The sequence below is a fragment of the Thalassophryne amazonica genome, chromosome 12 (assembly GCF_902500255.1).
Source record: "Thalassophryne amazonica chromosome 12, fThaAma1.1, whole genome shotgun sequence".
Classification (NCBI taxonomy): Eukaryota; Metazoa; Chordata; class Actinopteri; order Batrachoidiformes; family Batrachoididae; genus Thalassophryne; species Thalassophryne amazonica.
This window is the reverse complement of record NC_047114.1, coordinates 27,366,298-27,386,346: the sequence shown is the minus strand read 5'-3', so window position 1 is coordinate 27,386,346 and position 20,049 is coordinate 27,366,298. Positions and strand designations below refer to the sequence as shown.

Sequence of the window (20,049 nt, the reverse complement as noted above, 5' to 3'; positions counted from 1 at the left end):
TCCGCATTTCAGGGTTCTTAGTTGAACACACTGCTGGTATTGTTGATGTGTCTTAAAGTGTGATGGCTTTGAACCCGCCTGGCGTTTGATGACTTCTGTCGTTGATCTGTTCTGCTGAATAAATTACAAGGTCTGTATCACTACATTTATTGTCTGTGTTATCTGTTCGCCCCCGCACAAGAATCCATGGAAGAGAGTGACATCTTAACAGGTTGAAGAACAGTCACTGGCGGGACTTTAGATCCCCTCCTCAACAAAATATACACAAAAACTGGAAACAACTAAGTAACGTCTTTCCTTCGAAGATGAGTTCCAACCTAAAGACAGAAGTTAACAGAAAAAGTATTTTCTTCTAAAACCAGGAAGTCCAAACCAAAGGCACGGGTAAACTGAGACAAGTTCTTCCTTCTTAGGAAATGTGTTCAACCCCAGAGTAGGAGTAAAAGTAGACGTAGGAGGCAAGAAGCCGTCAAACAAAATGCAATGAACCCGCAACCTAAAGAAAGACAACCGATGACTGAAATACCCAAACTAATCCGGAGGCAGGTGCAGAATCCAGCAGTTGGAATGAATCAACACTAAATACGTGTAGGGACCAGAACAAACACCAGAGGGAAGCAAACATTTAGACACTACATGAAACAAAGTTATAAAGGGAACACCAGGTGGCAGCAGATAAGTGATATCAGAGAAGAAGCAGGGAATGATAGACCAGAAAACAGGTGATGCAAGATAAGAGACTGGGAATAATACTATGAAACATGAGATGGGAGCAGAGAGGAGATAATCGCAGATAGGAGCTGAGGACAGATGTGAGAAACAGAGACTAACAAAGAGGAAACAGGAGGTTAAACCAACTAAAACCCCAACGCTGACAGAACCACAACAACAGCAGCAGCTCTGTGTCAGCTCCTCTCAAAATTCTCTCACAATTCTGGCACATTAGATAAAAAGTCTGTATTTTCCTTAAAATAACATATTCTGACTTTTCCAATGTAAGAAATACAGCTGCTTCACGGCAGTAAAACAGCATCCTGTGATACAGACAGCATAGCACAAGTTAGGATTCAAAATCTGACGGACTTTCAAAAAATTAAGAGTTTCCTGGTAAAGTCTGTCACCTCCTCTCTGTACTTCTATGTCACTCTGTCATCCATCGCAACGTTTCTGCTTTTCCTACAATGTATGTCACACACCAAGACATGATGAGAAATGCCAAGTAAGATGTTTTCCGGAAATGCCCCTGCTAACTTGCCAAGCGAGAGGGATAATTAGCAATAAAATACATCAGCGACCACTAACTATTACTGCATGTGCGCAGATAGACTTACAATCATGAATACTTTAATGTTGTGTTGCTAATCGGGACGTTATTTGATATGTCCTTTTAGTGAATAAAAAAAGGTGCAATGCAGTCCCATTAAAGTGAATGGAAACTCCTCTTCTACAGGCAAATGCACTGACCACAGACCGTATAAGAAAACAATTTCTTGAAATCTATGCCATTGACGATACGGGAATGTATGCAAAGTTAACAAAATCGAGTCATCTGATTTGTAGTAAGCAAATCGTCTTTGAGATGAACGTGTTCTAAGGTATGTGGAGCCAATGAAATAACACAACTGTACATATTTCACAATTAAATTTTTGACTTTTTAGGGGAAGCTCAGCTTCCCTTGCAGTCTTAGAGAAATTGCCTCTGCTGACATATCACCCTCTACCCTACAGAGCCTCTGAAAGAAATGTTTGTTGCTTTGTTTCCTGTCTTGGCCCCTTTTGGATTTTTAGCTTCTGTTGGTGGAGCTGTTTGCTCTGACAAATATTACCAATTCAATTCAATTTATAAAGTACAAAATCACAACAAAGGTGCCTCAAGGTGCTTCACACAAGCGGTTCTGTGACAGGGGGACAAAGTTCACAGGTTAAGACAACTGTGAGAAAAATACCTTTTTTATCATTATAGGGTAATGAGAAACTCAGAAAAGTGTGTGTCTTTCCTTTTTGGTCTCATCATAGGTTCTTTGAATATATTGTTTTATGCTTGCATTTGAACGACACTGTTATTGCTAAAAGCTTGTGTGAGAATATAAACTTTGCCACCTTAGAAGGCTGAGGCCAACCTTGAGTTAGAGAAGACTGGCAGCTGTGTTGGAAAGGGTGAAGTGAGTTATGACTGTAAGGCGTTGCTACGTCACCCCCCCACACCCCGTGATCCAGACTGGATATATTCTGAGGTTTTGTTAATGTGCTTCAGGGATGACACTCCTGCGGTAATAAAGACTTCAAATTGAAGTCTTGAAGACGTCTGTCTTCCTCTTCCTCTGTTGCAAGTCAAGGTGGTTGTTATTATTATTATTATTATTATTATTATATTATTTTTCTGACAACAACAGACGGAGAAAACTCACAGTCACCATTATTCAACATCTAACTGTCTACAAGATCGGTCAACCTTTCTGGCGAGGACCTCATCTTCTGAAGGAGTCACGGTCCATCTTCATGATGTGTGAAATTGCACTGTTAGACCATGCAGTCTCTGGTACGATGCACCCGGAAAGTATTCACAGCACTTCACTTTCTCCATATTTTGTTATGTTACAGCATTATTCCAAAATTCTCTCCAAAACACCCCATAATAACAACATGAAAAAAAGTTTTTTTTTTTTTTTTTTGTAAAAGTATTAAAAATAAAAAAATATGCAATCACGTGTACGGAAGTATTCACACCCTTTGCTGAATACTTTATTGATGCACTTTTGGCAGTATTTACAGCCTCATGTCTTCTTGAATATGATGCCACAAGCTTGGTGCACCTATCTTTGGGCAGTTTTGTCCATTCCTCTTTGCAGCACCTCTCAAGCTGCATCAGGTTGGATGGGGAGCGTCAGTGCACAGCCATTTTCAGATCTCTCCAGAGATGTTCAATCAGATTCAGGTCTGGGCTCTGGCTGGGCCACTCAAGGACATTCACAGAGTTGTCCTGAAGCCACTCCTTTGATATCTTGACCGTGTGCTTAGGGTCATCGTCCTGCTAAAAGATGAACCCTCACCCCAGTGTGAAGTCAAGAGTGCTCTGGAGCAGGTTTTCATCCAGGATGTCTCTGTACATTGCTGCATTCATCTTTCCCTCAATCCTGACTAGTCTCCCAGTTCCTGCTGCTGAAAACAATCCCGACAGCATGATGCTGCCACCGCCATGCTTCACTGTAGGGAAGGTGCCTGGTTTTCTCCAAACATGATGCCCTCTACAGACAATTCCTTTGACTTCATGCTTGGTTTGTGCTCTGACCTGCACTGTCAACTGTGGGAACTTTTATGTTGATAGCTTCATGTCAAAAACTGTGAATACTTTGGTACATGTGATTTCTTAGTTTGTTTTATTTTTAATACATTTGTAAAAATAAGTTCTTCACATTGTCATTATGGGGTATTGTGTGTAGAATTTTGGGGGGACAAAAATGAATTTCATCCATTTTGGAGTAAGGTTGTAACATAATTTTCGGTTTTCGGAAACACTTTGTGCATGAGTCACCTTAGATAGGTGCAGTCAATTCTCTCCTAATAGACTGAACTGGTAGGTGAAACACTCTTTCACACATATGAATCCAGCATATTCTTTAAAAGGTCGAATGAAAGAAAGAACGTTCACACACAGTTATGAGCAAACTGGCTGACCTGGTAGACAGACACAAAGGAAGGAGGTGAGGCACATTAAGATTCATTGATATAAACAGAAAGAAATCAAAATCGCTCAGCTGGCCAACGCAGGCTGAATCCTCTTCACTGTAGCTGCGTCTGATCGGTCTGGATCAGCCATCTTCCTGATCCTGTTGTTAAATAATTTGAGTTTACAGTATAAATATATTTGTGTCAATTTGAATTTTTTTCATCCACACATCTGTGTGTGTGTGTGTGTGTGTGTGTGTGTGTGTGTGTGTGTGTGTGTGTGTGTGTGTGTGTATCCATCCATTCATCCATCCATTTTCTTCCGCTTTATCTGGAGTCGGGTCGTGGGGGCAGCAGCTCAAGCAAATTGCCCAGACCTCCCGATCCACACACACCTCCCCCAGCTCCTCCGGGGGAACCCCAAGGCGTTCCCAAGCCAGCCGAGAGATGTAGTCCCTCCAGCATGTCCTGGGTCTTCCCCAGGGCCTCCTCCCAATGGGACGTGCCCGGAACACCTCTCCAGCGAAGCGTCCAGAGGGCATCCGGAAAAGATGCCCGAGCCACCTCAACTGACTCCTTTCGACGTGGAGGAGCAGCGGCTCGACTCCGAGCTCCTCACCCTATCTCTAAGGGAGCGCCCAGCCACCCTGCGGAGGAAACTCATCTCGGCCGCTTGTACTCGCGATCTCGTTCTTTCGATCATGAGCCAAATCTCATGACCATAGGTGAGGATCGGAACGTAGATCGATCGGTGAATCGAGAGCTTTGCCCCCCTACTCAGCTCTCTCTTCACCATGACGGTCCGATATAGCGACCGCATCACTGCAGACGCTGCACTGATCCGTCTATCGATCTCACGCTCCATCCGTCCCTCACTCGTGAACAAGACCCCGAGATACTTAAACTCCTCCACTTGAGGCAAGGACACTCCACCGACCTGAAGAGGGCAAAGCGCCTTTTTCCGGTCGAGAACCATGGCCTCGGATTTGGAGGTGTTGATTTTCATCCTGGACGCTTCACACTCGGCTGCAAACCACCCCAGTACACGATGAAGGTCCTGATTTGATGAAGCCAACAGAACCACATCGTCCGCAAACAGCAGACATGAGATTCTGTGGTTCCCAAACCAGACCCCCTCTACACCCTGGCTGCACCTAGAAATTCTGTCCACAAAAATAATGAACAGAACCGGTGACAAAGGGCAGCCCTGGCGGAGGCCAACGTACACTGGAAACAGGTTTGACTTACTACCGGCAATGCGAACCAAGCTCCTGCTGCGGTCGTACAGGGACCGGATAGCCCTTAGCAAAGGACCCTGGACCCCGTACTCCCGGAGCACCCCTCACATCTGCAGACAAAGACCCTCCAAGACTAACTTCTACCTCTGAGAAAATATCATTAATCATGATGTTAAACAGTAAGGGACTGCACACACTCCCTTGTGGAACTCCATTGTCTATTGGATAAATCGTCGAGTGGGCTTCTGTTCTTCAAAAAAAATCCATAATCCCATTAAACATTCTCATATCATATCATACAACATGTCATATGCCTTTTCAATATAAAAAAGTCTGCGCCTACCAGTTCTTTATTAGCTTGAGCTTTCCTAATAAAATCCTCCAAGCAGAGCACTGGATCAATGGTCATCCTCCCATGGCCAAAGCCACTCTGATCAGGACTGATTTCTACTATATAGGTTAGCCTATCAGTGACCATGCATGCCACTATTTTACATAAGTCAGATGTCAATGTAATTTGTCTATAACTGCTAACTTCACATTTATCTTTCCTTGGTTTTCCAATTGGGACACCAACATTGTTTCCATGCTAATGGAAGTGTCCCAGATTTCCAGACTCTGTTATAGAGCTGCAAGATCACGTCTGTGCTTGAGGAGATCAATTTTCTACCATGTTGTAACAAAGCCTGTGAACTTTAGTTCTGACTCAGACAGATATCAGTTTTTAATGTTTAATATCAACAAAAGTGATCTGAAAACGCATAGATTATTTTCCAAAAAAAATTCAAGTTAAATGTGGAAACAATGAAATTTATTTTGTATTTTAATTGTGTGGGTGTGTTTTCACTGGAAACAGCCACTGTCACTGTCAGATTCTTTATTGATGGATTCAAACGTTGAGATTTTCAAAACACTTTCACAAAGACAACAAAAATCCACATAAAATATTTTTATCCTCATTGGACTGTTCATCTCCATCCTGGACTGAATGACTGTCTCTTGATTTTGGAGATCTGTTCAGGACTTTGTGATGAGGAGCTTTGTTGACACCAACCCAACAAAAAGAAACATTCCTGCCATCACATATCGACGATAATTGTCCTTTGGAGTCTTCATGGTTTCAAGGTGCTTTTTGAAAGCTTCTTCCTTGTCCTCCAGCTTCTTTTTAAACATCTCCTCACAGTCTTCCAGCTTATTTTGAAAATCTTCGATCGTGGATTCAAGCTCCTTTTTGTGTTTCTTCTCTTGGGCCAGCAGCTCTTTTTTAAACTGCTCCTTCTGAGCTGCCAGCTCTTTTCGGAGATAAACATCTTTGTTCTTCATCTGTTCCTGGTGGTTCTGTTCCTTCATTTTCAGACATTTGTCCTTGGCCTGCAGCATTTTCATATTTTCAAATTTTGTGTCTTTAAGCTCTTGGATGTACTGTTGTTTGGTATCTTGCAACTCTTTTTTAAACTGCTCCTTCTGGGCTGCCAGCTTTTTTTGGAAATAATCATGTTTGTCTTTCATCTGTTCCTGGTGGCTCTGTTCTTTCATTTGCAGACATTTGTCCTTGGCCTCCAACATTTTTTTATATTCATACTTTGTATCTTTCAGCTCCTGGATGAAGTGATTCTTCATGTCTTCCAGCTCATATCTGAGTTCCTTCACTTGTGCTTTTTCTTTCAGCAGAGCTTCCTTGTCAATCTTTGCCTGCTCTGAATACATCTTCTTCATGTTCCCGAGCTCCTCATAGTTCTGCTCCAAACACTGTGTCAGCTGGAGCATCATCTCGTTAGCTTCTTCTACCTCAGTCAACTCCTTGTGGATCATCTCTTCCTGATGCTGTGGAAAAACAGAAAAAAAAAACAAAAAAACAACAACCACCAGTGATTATGAAGCACAGACACTCTGATAAACCAGTATAAACAAAAAGGAGAATCATGAGAAAAACTTACCATTTTGTTGATTGTCTGAGTCCTTTAGGTTGATGGATTTACTGATGATTTGTTGAATGTGTCAGAATGAAGTCAGGTGTTTCTCTGCTCACTTGCTGTGGAACAATAACTTGCTGAACTGAGGCTCCTAATGAGGGTTTTTGTCCTTTGTGACAACAAAGAGGGCTGTGTGATGTAAGACTGACACTGTGAGCTTTATGAGTCATAAAGCAGCTTCCAGCCCAACACAGGAAGCTCCAGCTTTCCCAGATTTCATTGAAATATTCATCTTTTTTATTGAGTTAGTTGTTCAGTCAGTTTTATGTGCTTTTCACTTAACTCCATATTGAGCTCATTTTAAAATGAAATGTGTTGTCATCAGCCTGGAATTAATGTCGGCACTTGTAGAAGAAATCAGCAGGCGTCAGTGCTTCCCAAACATTTTTGAGTTATGTGCCCCCAAAGCAGTGTTGCCACATTTACTTTAAAAAAGTTACTTTATTAGTTACTTTATACAGTTACTTCATTCGCAGCTTTATACAGTTACTTTATTAGCAGCTGCCAACAACTTGTAAATAACAAGCAATCTAACTTGGTTACTCTTAAGATTGAGTAATCAGCAAAATAATCAGCCAAGTAACTTATAGTTACTTTTCTGAGTATTCTATCTTAAAAATAGCCAAGTTCAATTACTAGTCACTTTATTAGTTACATTCAGCAGCTGCCGACAAGTTGTCTGCAGCTGCTAATGAAGTGACTGTAAAATGTAACTGTAAATAATAACTAATGAAGTAACTTTTCAAAGTAACTGTGGCAACACAGCACCAAAGTGCTTCAAGCCAATTCAGTATCTCAGACATTAAAGCATTTGTGACCAGAGGATCCTCTGTTTGAATCCCAGTCAGGCCAGAAAATCACAAGGGTCGTTTGGCCTCTTTTTTTTATTTTTTATTTTCCGCTCACACCCCTTATACTAAAATGCTTTGAGCATTTTTTTGTAATTGCAATTTGATGATGTTTCCAGTTACAAGAAATAGTCTAAAGTATTACTGCAGTATTTCATAAACTCAATCCAGAGAAAAGATACGAGGTCTGTCAGAAAAGTATCGTACCTTTTTTATTTTTTTCAAAAACTATATGGATTTGATTCATATGTTTTTACGTCAGCCAAGCTTGAACCTTCGTGCGCATGCATGAGTTTTTCCACGCCTGTCGGTTGCGTCATTAGCCTGTGGGCAGGCTTTGAGTGAGCACTGCTCCACCCCTCTCGTCGTTGTTTCATTGTCAGGAAATGGGGGAATGATTTGGGCTTTTTTTCCATCAGAATTTTTTCAGAAACTGTTAGAGACAAGCAGCTGGAAACCATTCGAAAAATTTATCTGGCTTTCGGTGAAAATTTTACGGGCTTCACGGAGAATAAGGACTGTTACTACAGCTTTAAGGACGCCCCACAATGGCGCACGGTGCGCCGCGCTCCGAGCCGCCATCGAGAGGCAGAAACCACCACATCATTTCTAAACGGATCGCTGTGTGGAGCTGGGACCATCGTGTGCTCTTTCTCTGGTTATCACAAGAGCTGGACATCAGCCATTTTCCAGAAGATTTCACTTTTAACAAGAGATTTTGTCATGGAAAGCCGTGCGAAGGCTTCGCGCATCAGGACCGATTCGCTGATCGAGCGAGACAAAGGAACACCTCCGTTTCGGAGTGTTAAAGGACAAGTTGGGACATGCCCAGCTCTCCACAGTTTCTCTTATAGTCACTCGACTGGCAAGCACTGAAAGCCGAGATAGGCATGTCCAAACTTGTCCTTTAACACTCCGAAACGGAGGTGTTCCTTTGTCTCGCTCTTTTGACACATTGTGCCTGTGAAGGAGGACGGGTGAGGGACACATGCTGTCAGCACACTTCAGAGATGATTATTGCTGGAATGATTGATAATGGTAATTTGGCGTCTTTACGCAGCTATACTTGAACGTTGGTGGTAATTGTATGGTTTGCTCCTCACCGCTGTGGCGTACGGGTTGATGATCCTCCACCTGTTGTGAGAAGCTGCTCTTTTAAATTAAGCCTAAATTCAGACCTGAACGTGTTGCTGCTGATGTGTGCCTCTGAATGGTATGTCGTGTAGCAATGTTGACTTACCTCACCTTTTCCGTCCTTCACAGAGCCAGTTCTTGTCATAACCACCTGGGGGGTGTCGGCGGAGTTCCTGAGTCCAGAACTGCCGGGCTCCGAACCGTTTGAGCGCTGGAGAGCGTGCCGTCCTTCACCTCGCCAGGCTGTTGAACATTTGTTTGCACTTGTATTATTGCATAGGAGGGAAAATAAATTTGTTCTTCGGAACCGCTTTCTGGTTATTTAGCGCTGGGTTCAGTCAGACGCTGGTTCGGTTCTCTAACCCGCGTCTACACATAACAGTAGTTCCCGGCCATTCCAAAATGGACCCAGCGGCAGAAGCGGTTTCTTTTTCAGAAAAAGTTCAAAAACACTTGGAGAGAATTTGGGAGCAATTACAGCACCTCGCGAACCAAATCAAACAGATGCCCGTGTTACAGAGCTCGCAGTGCAAGCTGTTCCGCTTCCTGCTGCTCCAGCTGCGGCACCATCGATACCGGTGCAGATAACTCCGTCATCCAGAGATTCGGCTCCCGAACCAGTTATTTGTCATCCGGAGCCTTATGCGGGAAACGTTGAAGCCTGTGCTCCGGAAGCGTCAGTCTGTGTTTGTTACAAAACCTCAGAATTAGTGCATTATTCAACATTAAAAGATATATGTTATATTTTAACTTTGTACAAATGACAGAATTGACATTAATGGAGTTATTCTATCAGTATTTTCACAAAACCATGAGGTAGTATGACTTTATTTTTCAAGACCTCCGCTTGACCGGAGCGTTGTAATTGATAGAGCGCTGACCTTATGGCTGCTCTCTGGGTGCCTCTGTGCTGGGAGCGCTGTAATAAACAAGCGCTTCCAGCAGGGGCAGAATGTTGAAAGAAAAATGTATATGATTAGTAGAGAGCTGATTTTGTGGGTGCTCTCAGGATTCATCTGTGCTGTGTTCTACAGGGGGCAGCATACTCAAACATTCTGGCTCATTCTTTGGGTCTTTTGTTGCTTTTGATGCTTTCAAAAGCGATCGTGTTAAAAATTAATTTCAGCTTGTTAGTAATTGTAAATGTACCAGAGACAACACCGGAATTTATCGATTATCTGTAACTTCCGATACATTTTTGGGTGGTTTATCGGTTTATCTTTATCAAAGATAACTTTTCAGTTATCTTATTATCTGTTATCGAAGTTAATTTTTTGGTTATCTGTGCCCACCACTGCACACAGTGCTGTAAAATCTCCTGGTCGATGGCTGCATTGACTTTGGACTTGATAAAATACAATGGACCAACGCCAAGAGATTGTATGGTTCCCCAAATCATCACTGACTGCGGAAACTTCACACTGGACTTCAAGCAACTTAGATTCTGTGCCTCTTCAATCTTCCTCCAGAGTCTGGCACCTTGATGTCCAAATGAAATGCAAATGAAGGAGTCTGGACTTCTCCAGTTCTTTTTGTCCTTAGGACAGTTATGATGCTTCTGACATTGTCTTTGGTTTAGGAGTGGCTTGGCACGAGGAATGCCAATTTCCTGAAGATATCTGTGCGTCATGTCTCTTGATGATCTGCCTGCAGTTTCAGTCTACTCCTTGTGAAACTCCACCAATTTCTTTAATCGGCTTTGTGTGATGATCTTTTCAAGGCTGTTGTTATCCCTGTTGCTTGTGCATCTTTTTTGACCACACTTTCCCCTTCCAGTCAACTTTCCATCAATGCACAACACTCTGCGAACAGCCAGCCCTTTCATCAGTGACCTTCTGTGGCTTATCCTCCTTGTGGGGGTGTCTCTGAGTGTCATCTGGACAGCTGTCAATTCGGCAGTCCTCTTCATGGGTCTTTTCGGAGCGTTCACGCTTCTAATGCACACTGAGCTTCGAGTTGTTTAATCCTTATATATATATATATATATATATATATATATATATATAGGAAAATAAGCATTTGAACACACTGCGATTTTCCAAGTTCTCCCACTTAGAAATCATGGAGGGTCTGAAATTTTCATCTTAGGTGCATGTCCACTGTGAGCGACACAATCTAAAAAAAAATAAAATAAAAATAAGGAAATCACAATGTATGATTTTTTAAAATCACTGCTGCAAGTATTTGAACACCTACCAACCAGCAAGAATTCTGGTTCTCACAGACCTGTTAATTTTTCTTTAAGAAGCCCTCTTCTTCTGCACTCTTTACCTGTATTAACTGCACCTGTTTGAACTTGTTACCTGTATAAAGACACCTGTTCACACACTCAATCAATCACACTCCAACCTGTCCACCATAGCCAAGACCAAAGAGCTGTCTAAGGACACCAGGGACAAAACTGTAGACCTGCACAAGGCTGGGATGGACTACAGGACAACAGGCAAGCAGCTTGGTAGAAGACAACAACTGTTATGATTATTTATTAGAAAGAGGAAGAAACACAAGATGACTGTCAATCTCCCTCGGTCTGGGAGTCCATGCAAGATCTCACTTTGTGGGGTAAGGATGATTCTGAGAAAGCTCAGAACTACACAGGAGGACCTGATCAATGACCTGAAGAGAGCTGGGACCACAGTCACAAAGATTACATTAGTAACACATGATGCTGTCATGGTTTAAAATCCTGCAGGGCATCAAGGTCCCCCTGCTCAAGCCAGCACATGTCCAGGCCCGTTTGAAGTTCATCAGTGACCATCTGGATGATCAAGAGCAGCCATGGGAGAAGATCATGTGGTCAGATGAGACCAGAATAGAGCTTTTTGGAATCGACTCCACTTACCATGTTTAGAGGATGAGAACAACCCCAAGAAAACCATCCCAAGTGTGAAGCATGGGGATGGAAACATCATACTCTGGGGGTGCTCTTCTGCAAAGGGGACAGGACGACTGCACCATATTAAAGGGAGGTTGGATGGGGTCATGTATTGCGAGATTTTGGCAAACAACCTCCTTCCCTCAGTAAGAGCATTGAAGATGGGTCATGGCTGGGTCTTCCAGCATCACAATGACCCCAAACACACAGCCAGTGCAACTAAGGAGGGGCTCTGTAAGAAGCATTTCAAGGTCCTGGAGCGGCCTGGCCAGTTTCCAGACATGAACTCAATAGAAAATCTTTGGAGGAAGCTGAAACTCCAAACCTGAAAGATCTAGAGAAGATCTGTGTGGAGGAGTGGACCAGTGTGTGCAAACCTGGTGAAAAACTACAGGAAACGTTTGACCTCTGTAATTGCAAACAAAGGCTACTGTACCAAATATTAACATTGATTTTCACAGGTGTTCAAATACTTATTTGCAGCAGTAACATACAAATAAATTATTAAAAAAAAATCATACATTGTGATTTCCAGATTTTTTTTTTTTTTTTTAGATTATGTCTCTCACAGTGGACATGCACCTAAGATGAAAATTTCAGACCACGCCATGATTTCTAAGTGGGAGAACTTGCAAAATAGCAGGGTGTTCAAATACTTATTTTCCTCACTGTATATATGTAGCCTACGTGAAAATAAAAAAAAAATATTGAGATTGTAGTTGGAAAAAAAAAGCCTGATTGAAAAAAAAAAAGCTCTTCAAATAAGTGTCTAACAATCAGTTTTCTCACTCTGATCATTTCATTTGTTAAACTAATTTAAATACCTATATGTCACATTTTTGCAAAACGTGAGACATCCCATGATATTTGCTCACTGTAAACAAAAGCAGCCGGTACATTGTCTCTTGATGGATGTTCATTCAAGTGAGATTTATTTGCATTAGAGAAGTACATTCACTAATTTATGTAGTAAAATAATTCATAGAAAACCAAAGTTAAGAAAAATAGATATTTTTTGTGGTCACAGTGACTATAATCTGACCTATTGCAGAAGAATACAATAACTATGAAAGTGTTTGAGAGCTGAAATGGATTTGTAAAGCATGCAACATGACACAACATGCATTCAATACAGGCAACAAAATGAAAACACTGGAATGTTCATTGATGGTCGCATCCTGGTTTAAAAGCAGTTTATGTATCAACATAAATGTGTTACTGACAACCAGGCAGACATTCAAGCCCTACTGAAGGAGTCACACTTACTGTACATTTTGTACATGGAAGCTACTCGAGTGTTCAGTAAGTTGCATCAGCTCTTACACTCACAGACTTTACAGGTGATTCTTTTTGAGCAACATGTTCTACAGTGCAGGTGCGTGACTGACGACTGAGTCAAAACGTCGCCTTATAGTCCATGGGCCAAGCAGGATTTCAGTACCACTTAAGGAGATGAAACAATACTTAGAATCTAGCCTCAGTGTACTATGGCCTATACAAAAATGTATGATAGCTATCGCAGGGTGGTAGTTACAGCCAAGTAGGGGTCAATGAAGAATTACACAGAAGTCAAAATTGAGAAATTATATTGAGAAATAAAGCACATTATTTCTCTGATTATAATGATTCACAAAAGGTATAGTTTGGACTGTCTATGACTGAATGTTCTGGAGTTATGAAATAAAAACAGCAAAAATGGTGACAAAGGTCAGTTTCACTTCATACAGGGGTTAAAAGTTAAAGTTGCTCCAATTTTGGTAAGAAGTGATGCAAATTATTGATTGAGTTAATAGGGTTTTAAAAAGGACTAGTTTTCACCATTTGTCATGCTTAATTATCATATTATGGGGTAACATATGTCACATATCATAGAATCCAAATTACATCAGCCTTATTTGACCTTTACTTTGCAGACCAAGCATTCAACACGGTCAAAACTATTCCATTTATTTATTTTATTTCAACCAATAATTTGCATTTTTTTGTTGTTGTTGTTGTTGAAATTAGAGCAACTTTAAACTTTTGACCTCTCTACAAACTGAAACCGACCTTTGTCACAATTTTTGCAGTTTTTACCCCACAACTCCATAATATTCAGTCATAGTTAGTCCAAACTATACCTTTTAGGAATTGTTATGATCAGATAAATAATGTGGTATATTTTTTTAACATGATTGGAGCATTATAAAATTTTGACCTCTGTAATTCTTCATTGACCCCTACCTGGCCATAACTACCACCCTGCGATGGCTATCATACATTTTTGGGTAGGTCATGGTTCCCTGATGCTGGATTGTATAAATGTTGTTTTGTTCCCTTAAGTGGTGTCAATTAGGTCAAAACTGATGACTGGCTCATGGACTATGAACAGTTATAATATTCCACCTGTATGTTTGGAGAACGGCAGCACGGTGGTTTCATGTTTAGCACTGTTGTCTCACAGTGGGAGATAATTATGGGTTTGCTTCCCACCTGGTCCTTCCTGTGTCGAATTTGCAACTTCTCTCCGTGTTTGAGTGGGTTTCCTCCGGGTGCTCTGGGTTTCTCCCACTTAAAAACACATGCACGTGAGGTGAACTGGTGAGTCTCTAAACTGTCTGTAGGTGTGAGTATCAGTGAGTTTGTCTGTCTACAGACAGGCGGCCTGTCCAGGGTGTACCCCGCGTTTCAGCGGGTTTAGGAAATAGATGGATGGATGTTTGGTTAATGTTTATTAACTCCTTGAGCTAGAGTTTTCTAAATCTGTTGACTGTCTCGTTTCCTTCTCGGCCTCGTTGGAGGGTAGTTCCTCTGGCGTGGTATTTAAGTCAGCCCTGTTGGGCTGAGCGTTGGCAGCCTGCGTACCGTTTACACACACCACCGTACCCTCTGACTTGCTGAAATGGAACAGTTTCCCGGGACTGAATGTCCTACTGGGGGACTGCGACCTCTCTTGGCCACTCTGTGAAGCTGAAGAGCTCACTGTTGACGCCGAGGTCACTCCAGCTGCAACTGCTGGCTCTTTTTTCACCTCAGGTGACTTCAGAAACTTGAGAAATCCAGGGAGTTTTGCTTCACCTCCTGTGGGTGACTGGGCTGGGGAGCGTGATGTGCCAGAGGAAAACTTCCCCTGGAGAGGAATGATCTGCTTCAGCTTCATCACGTTGTTGTTTCCCAGCAGAGAGCTGGGTCGCTTAGGCTTGTCCCCTGGCTTTCCTCCTCCCGCTTTGTCATGCTGATGATGGGTGTCTGGCTTTGCATACTCGCTCTCCTGACGCAGCTCAACCTGCAGCTCATTGTGTCGCTGAAGCTCCTCCTCTTCACGCTTTCGTCTGAGTTGCTGCTGGAAATGCTGCTGGGCTTGCTGCTCATGCTTCTGAAAGTGGAATGTGTTTAAATGAAAGCAAAGACAAAGTCAAAGAAATTATAAGAGAGGACAATTAAATGTAACAGGCTAAATAAGGAAAATGTGAGTATGTTTGGTATTATAAGGTCACGTACTATACTACTAGTACTCTGTGTCTAGAAAACACCTGCGTAATTGCCCCTATTTTCTATCATCATTGCTTAAGAACCAATCAACGTAATAAGAAGTTGAAGGAGACCTATTCTACAAAAGGAAAGTCTAACAATTCCAAGTATTCCATGGGCCAAACAAGTTTTCAGCCATGCTGAATGTGCCCAAACAACACTTACAATGAAAGTATACCATGGCATACACATAAATATATGGTGGCTGTTTCAGAGTGGCAGCTATAATCAGGTAGGAGTCAGTGAAGGATTACACAGGGGTCAAAATATAAAACTGCTCTAATCATATTGAAATGTATACCACATTATTTGTCTGATCATTAAGGTTCTGAACAGGTATAGTTTAGGACATCTATGACTGAATGTTATGGAGTTATGGGGTAAAAACAGCAAAAATGGTGACAAAGGTCTATTTCAGTTAATACAGGGGTCAAAAGATAAAGTTGCTTCAATTTCAGCAAAAAAGTGACACAAATTATTGATTGATATAAAAGGGTTTTAAAAAAGGAACAGTTTGCACTATCTCTCGTGTATGTTTGTGAGCAATTAAACTTGATTTTTGTGTAGCAGTTGGCTGGGTTTAGGCAGGTTAATGTTTTCCACCTTTCAACAAAAACCTCACTGTCAGGAATGGACTGGCACCAGGATAGAAGCTGCTGCAGAGAGTATGTCCGGGTGAGGTGAGTGAGCCGTTTGTGGGGTCAAAGGACAGAAGCTGCTGTGGAGGACGTGGGATGAAGCAGGTGGTGAGTCAGCCACACACACGCACAACTTTCCACCACCAACAGATAGGAGAGACCCACATCACGTAGGTAAAGAACAGGCCAGTTCCACATCAGTGCCCACATGTAGGGAGACATCTGCAATTGCAAGGGGCTCAGTCTGGCGGTGGGATCAACAAACATTAAAGACCAGCTTAGTGCCATATCACATCTGATAAATATAGTATGTTATGGAATCCAATGGACGTTAACCTTGTTTGACTATGACTTTGGAGACCAAACAATCAACACTGTCAAAACTGTTGTATTTATAAAACCTATTACATCACCTAGTAATCTGTGAGCCAGTAATATCTTCTCTAAATTGGAGCAACTTTAACTTTTGACTCCTGCAAAAACTAAAATTGACCTTTGTGATCATTTCTGCTTTTTTTTTAACCCCATAACTCCAAACATTTCATAAGGCAGTGTGGTGGCCAAGTGGTTTGTGCACTTGCTTGTAAAACAGATGGTTGGCAGTTGAAGACCACCCCTGCCCATTCTCCATGTAATGTGGAGTTGCATCTGGCATAAAACTCATGCCAAATCCCAATGCAGATCTGTATCAGATTTACTGTTTGTACCCTAAGAAACTGGGAGTAGCTGAAAGTACAACTCCATAACATTCAGTCATACATTGTCTATCTATAGCTTTTTAGAATCTTTATGATCAGATAAAATAAATAACCAGAAAATAAGAACATAATGTGGTATACTTTTCAATATGATTTGAGCATTTTTTGACCCCTGTCCAAATCTTCAATGACCCCTACCTGGCTACAGCTACCACCCTGGGATGGCCACCATACATTTTTTGTAAGCCATGGCATACTGAGACTGGATTGTAAATGTCATCTAGTCCCATTAAGTGGTACTGATGAGGTTAAAACTGGCTTCAAGCTTATTGTTACAGGCTAATGTGTGTCCACACAGAAACTACCCAGTTATAAGCAAAACATTGGACCTGAGACTTCTCATGAAGGCTTGAAGCCATCCAGGTTGGAGAACTGTAGACATTTTTATTGAAAAAACTGAACATCAAGTGGTGTTATCCAGAAGTATCATCTCTCATCCAAATCATTTCTTCAGTTAAAATCACTTCAGTTTAAAAATCTTCAGTTTAAAAAGAAAATCTCCACCCTCACTTTGCAGGAGAGAACATCCACAGGAAACAAAAACATCAATGTCCCTTTACCTTTCCAACAAAAACAGATGCACCATTGTCCCAAGCACAGAAGATGACCACAATAAGGTGTGCATCACTCGTAAATAAAATGTCAAATGAGCTGACTATTCTAAATAAATTAAGAATTAGGAAAATATTGATGTATCTCATTTTATTTTTGGTGCCATATGCCCTGAGAAAATATATCATAAACATGGGGGAATCAGCCTGATTTCACCTGCTGCTGATAAACCCTTAGAAACATGAACATCTCATAAAACTAGACTTTGAAATGAATGGGGAAAAACTAAATTTTTACAGTGTGAAATCAGTGCTTTTTGTGTATTTTGATGGTGAATATGTCAAAATGGTTAGAATATGTGCCTAAAATGACTAGTGTTGCTTATTAGGTGGACAGATTTTCCAAAGATAATATTTTGAGGATAATGGTCTTCAAAACATGGATCTAACCACAGATTTTATCCTTTTTCATTTGTGTATCCAGGAGAACTCTTAAAGCATTTCCTCTCCCGAAAGCATGGAATTGGCTGTGTTTGTGTTTTGTGCTGCCACGCTGCGCGATGCTAAGCTAAGATGATATGTGTGGGACACTGGTGGGTGTCACTGAGGAAGGCGCTTTTGTGATCATGAAGTCGGACAGAATGTGATGAGGAGTCCGGCTGTCACAGGAGAGCCAGACGTGGACCAGCTTCAGTGTTTGTGTTATTGGCCAAGCTGAGCTAAATCGATAGCTAAGCTAAGCTACCGTGAGTTCTAGCATCTTAATCTGGAGAAGGATGATGGATGAACACTGTTTTTCTGTGGACAAATGATAGCATCACACAGCAGAACAATAATTCTCCATGGCTCTGTGTGGGAACACAGCAGGAATGAAATCAGAGACACCACTTGCATGGTATATAATCACGATTATTCAGTCTTATTGAGACATATACAATATTTTTTTCCTGAATACACCGCGGGTTACAAAGAGGCAGAGACGGACATACAGGTAAACCTCGTTAACTCACGTTCACGTGAAACATTTCGGTTTTACTTGTGGTCAGTTTGTGGATCCTGAATATTTAGACAACTGTGTAAAAGTCAATTTTGATTTGACAGTTTTTGGGAGGGTTCGTCGTCAGTGTAGGCAAATCTGGATGATTCAGATGGGTGGGCGCGTGTATAAATAAAAGCCAAATCTGAATAAGCAGTAAGGATCTAAACAGTCACATCCAAAAACTTTGATTTGTCCAGAATCGTCCACACTGACAAAGCCCTCATCGCTGACGTGCAGCAGCTGGAGGAAGAAGAAAAAGATCCCAAACCTACTCCAGATGATGAAATCATCACCATCCCGGAAGGAAATCACGCTTCAAATGGTCAAATAAAAGGTAAGGTAAGCTGATTTTAATTTAACTTGCGGTTTCAGATAACTTGTGAACTGATTTTGTGAACCCCAACTTGTGCGAGTTAATGAGGTTTACTTGTATGTTGATTACAAAATACAAGAATTTGACTTGAAAGCCAAATGAAAGCCATATTAAAACTATATTACATATGGAGATAAAAAGCAACCCAAATTGACTGGAGTAAGTCATGAAGTGGACACAGCTGCAGTGAACTTCAGACGGCTATTAGGCACCATCTGTGGTTACGTCACTTTTATAGGTAAAAATAGCTGTGAATCTGTTGTGTATTTTTCAGATGCAGTATGGATCATTTTATTTTTATCAGCTACATCAGGTCTCGCACAAGTTAAAGAGCTGGAAATAATGATTCATAATGTTATCTCAACTCATCTTCAACCTCTTATCCGGGATCGGGTTGCGGGATGATTCATAATCGGCTTTATAATTTCTTTATGGATGATTCTCTGACTGGCTGCCAGCATCTTTAACTCTGGGACTTATAACACACCACAACATAACACATCTTATCTCCCATAGTCTGTGAGGCGACCCAGTGGACACATCATGAGGTGCCCCCACTGAGTGCTCTGTGTGATGACCCGGGGTAAAGTTCATGTCTATACATGTTATATTATGCTTTTATTTTTCTACTTCCTTTTAACCCGGAAGTATATTAATGGTGATCAAAACGCAAGGAGAAACGTGATGGAGACTAAATGGGGAGAGAAATTTTAGCTTCAGTCAAAAGCAGCTACAAAGTATGGTAATTTTATCTATAGGGAAATGTTGTAAATATGTATATTGATTACTTTCCAGTAGGGGAAACCGGGGCACGGTGAATCAGTAGCTATATCTGCAAAACTACATACCGGTATATATTTGCAGCAGTTATGCCATATTTTTTATGCATAAACACATCCCCATTACAAATTAATGTTTTGTTTTTGGCTACATTAAGGGTAAAACTAAGTGGCAAGTGAAGTGAGTTTTTTCTTATCAAAAGAAAATTTTGTGGATATCAGTGTCTTTGTATTTATTTCTCACAACAGAGGAAAGGTTGCCCCAAAAATTGTTATTAGTTAGAAGACTACCCCGCCCAACTGATGAGCATGTGTTATGTCTTCTCCAGACTATCAGCTATTTGACAACAGGACTCATGTGTGTCACATGCTCCCGGGGCACAGTGAATCAGTCTAGAAAAGTGATTTACTAAGACCCAGTATCAAGTGGATGACAAATATTACTTGTTGAAGCTTATACATATATTTTCCCATGAATTATTTCTATAATTTGTGTATATAAACAACATTTGAACAGAAATTATAACAGTTATATTTATAATAGTTTCTAAAGGACTTATATCACTATATAATATTTGCTGGATTATAGTTTGTATATGCATCAGCCTATATTTAATAATTTTGAAGAAATCTTTATAATCATGTGTTTTTTCATTATATTCTAAGT

General features: G+C 41.1%; 1 protein-coding gene and 1 long non-coding RNA gene across 3 annotated transcripts in view; both read right to left on the bottom strand.

Moving 5' to 3' along the window:
- Positions 1–1,331: 1,331 nt before the first annotated feature.
- LOC117521683 lies at positions 1,332–13,487 on the bottom strand. The gene is made up of 3 exons (XR_004564019.1): positions 13,339–13,487; positions 4,444–4,447; positions 1,332–1,342 (listed from the first exon to the last, which is right to left on the bottom strand). It is a non-coding gene; the product is annotated as an uncharacterized LOC117521683 (long non-coding RNA).
- A 617-nt stretch (positions 13,488–14,104) lies between these two features.
- Positions 14,105–20,049, bottom strand: part of ano8a (anoctamin 8a) — a 127,740-nt gene continuing 121,795 nt past the window's right edge. For both annotated transcript variants that reach the window (XM_034183015.1, XM_034183016.1), the window contains one exon: positions 14,105–15,089. In XM_034183015.1, coding sequence (XP_034038906.1) covers positions 14,448–15,089 — 642 coding nt within the window. In that variant the 3' untranslated portion in view covers positions 14,105–14,447. The remainder of the gene's footprint in view (positions 15,090–20,049) is intronic.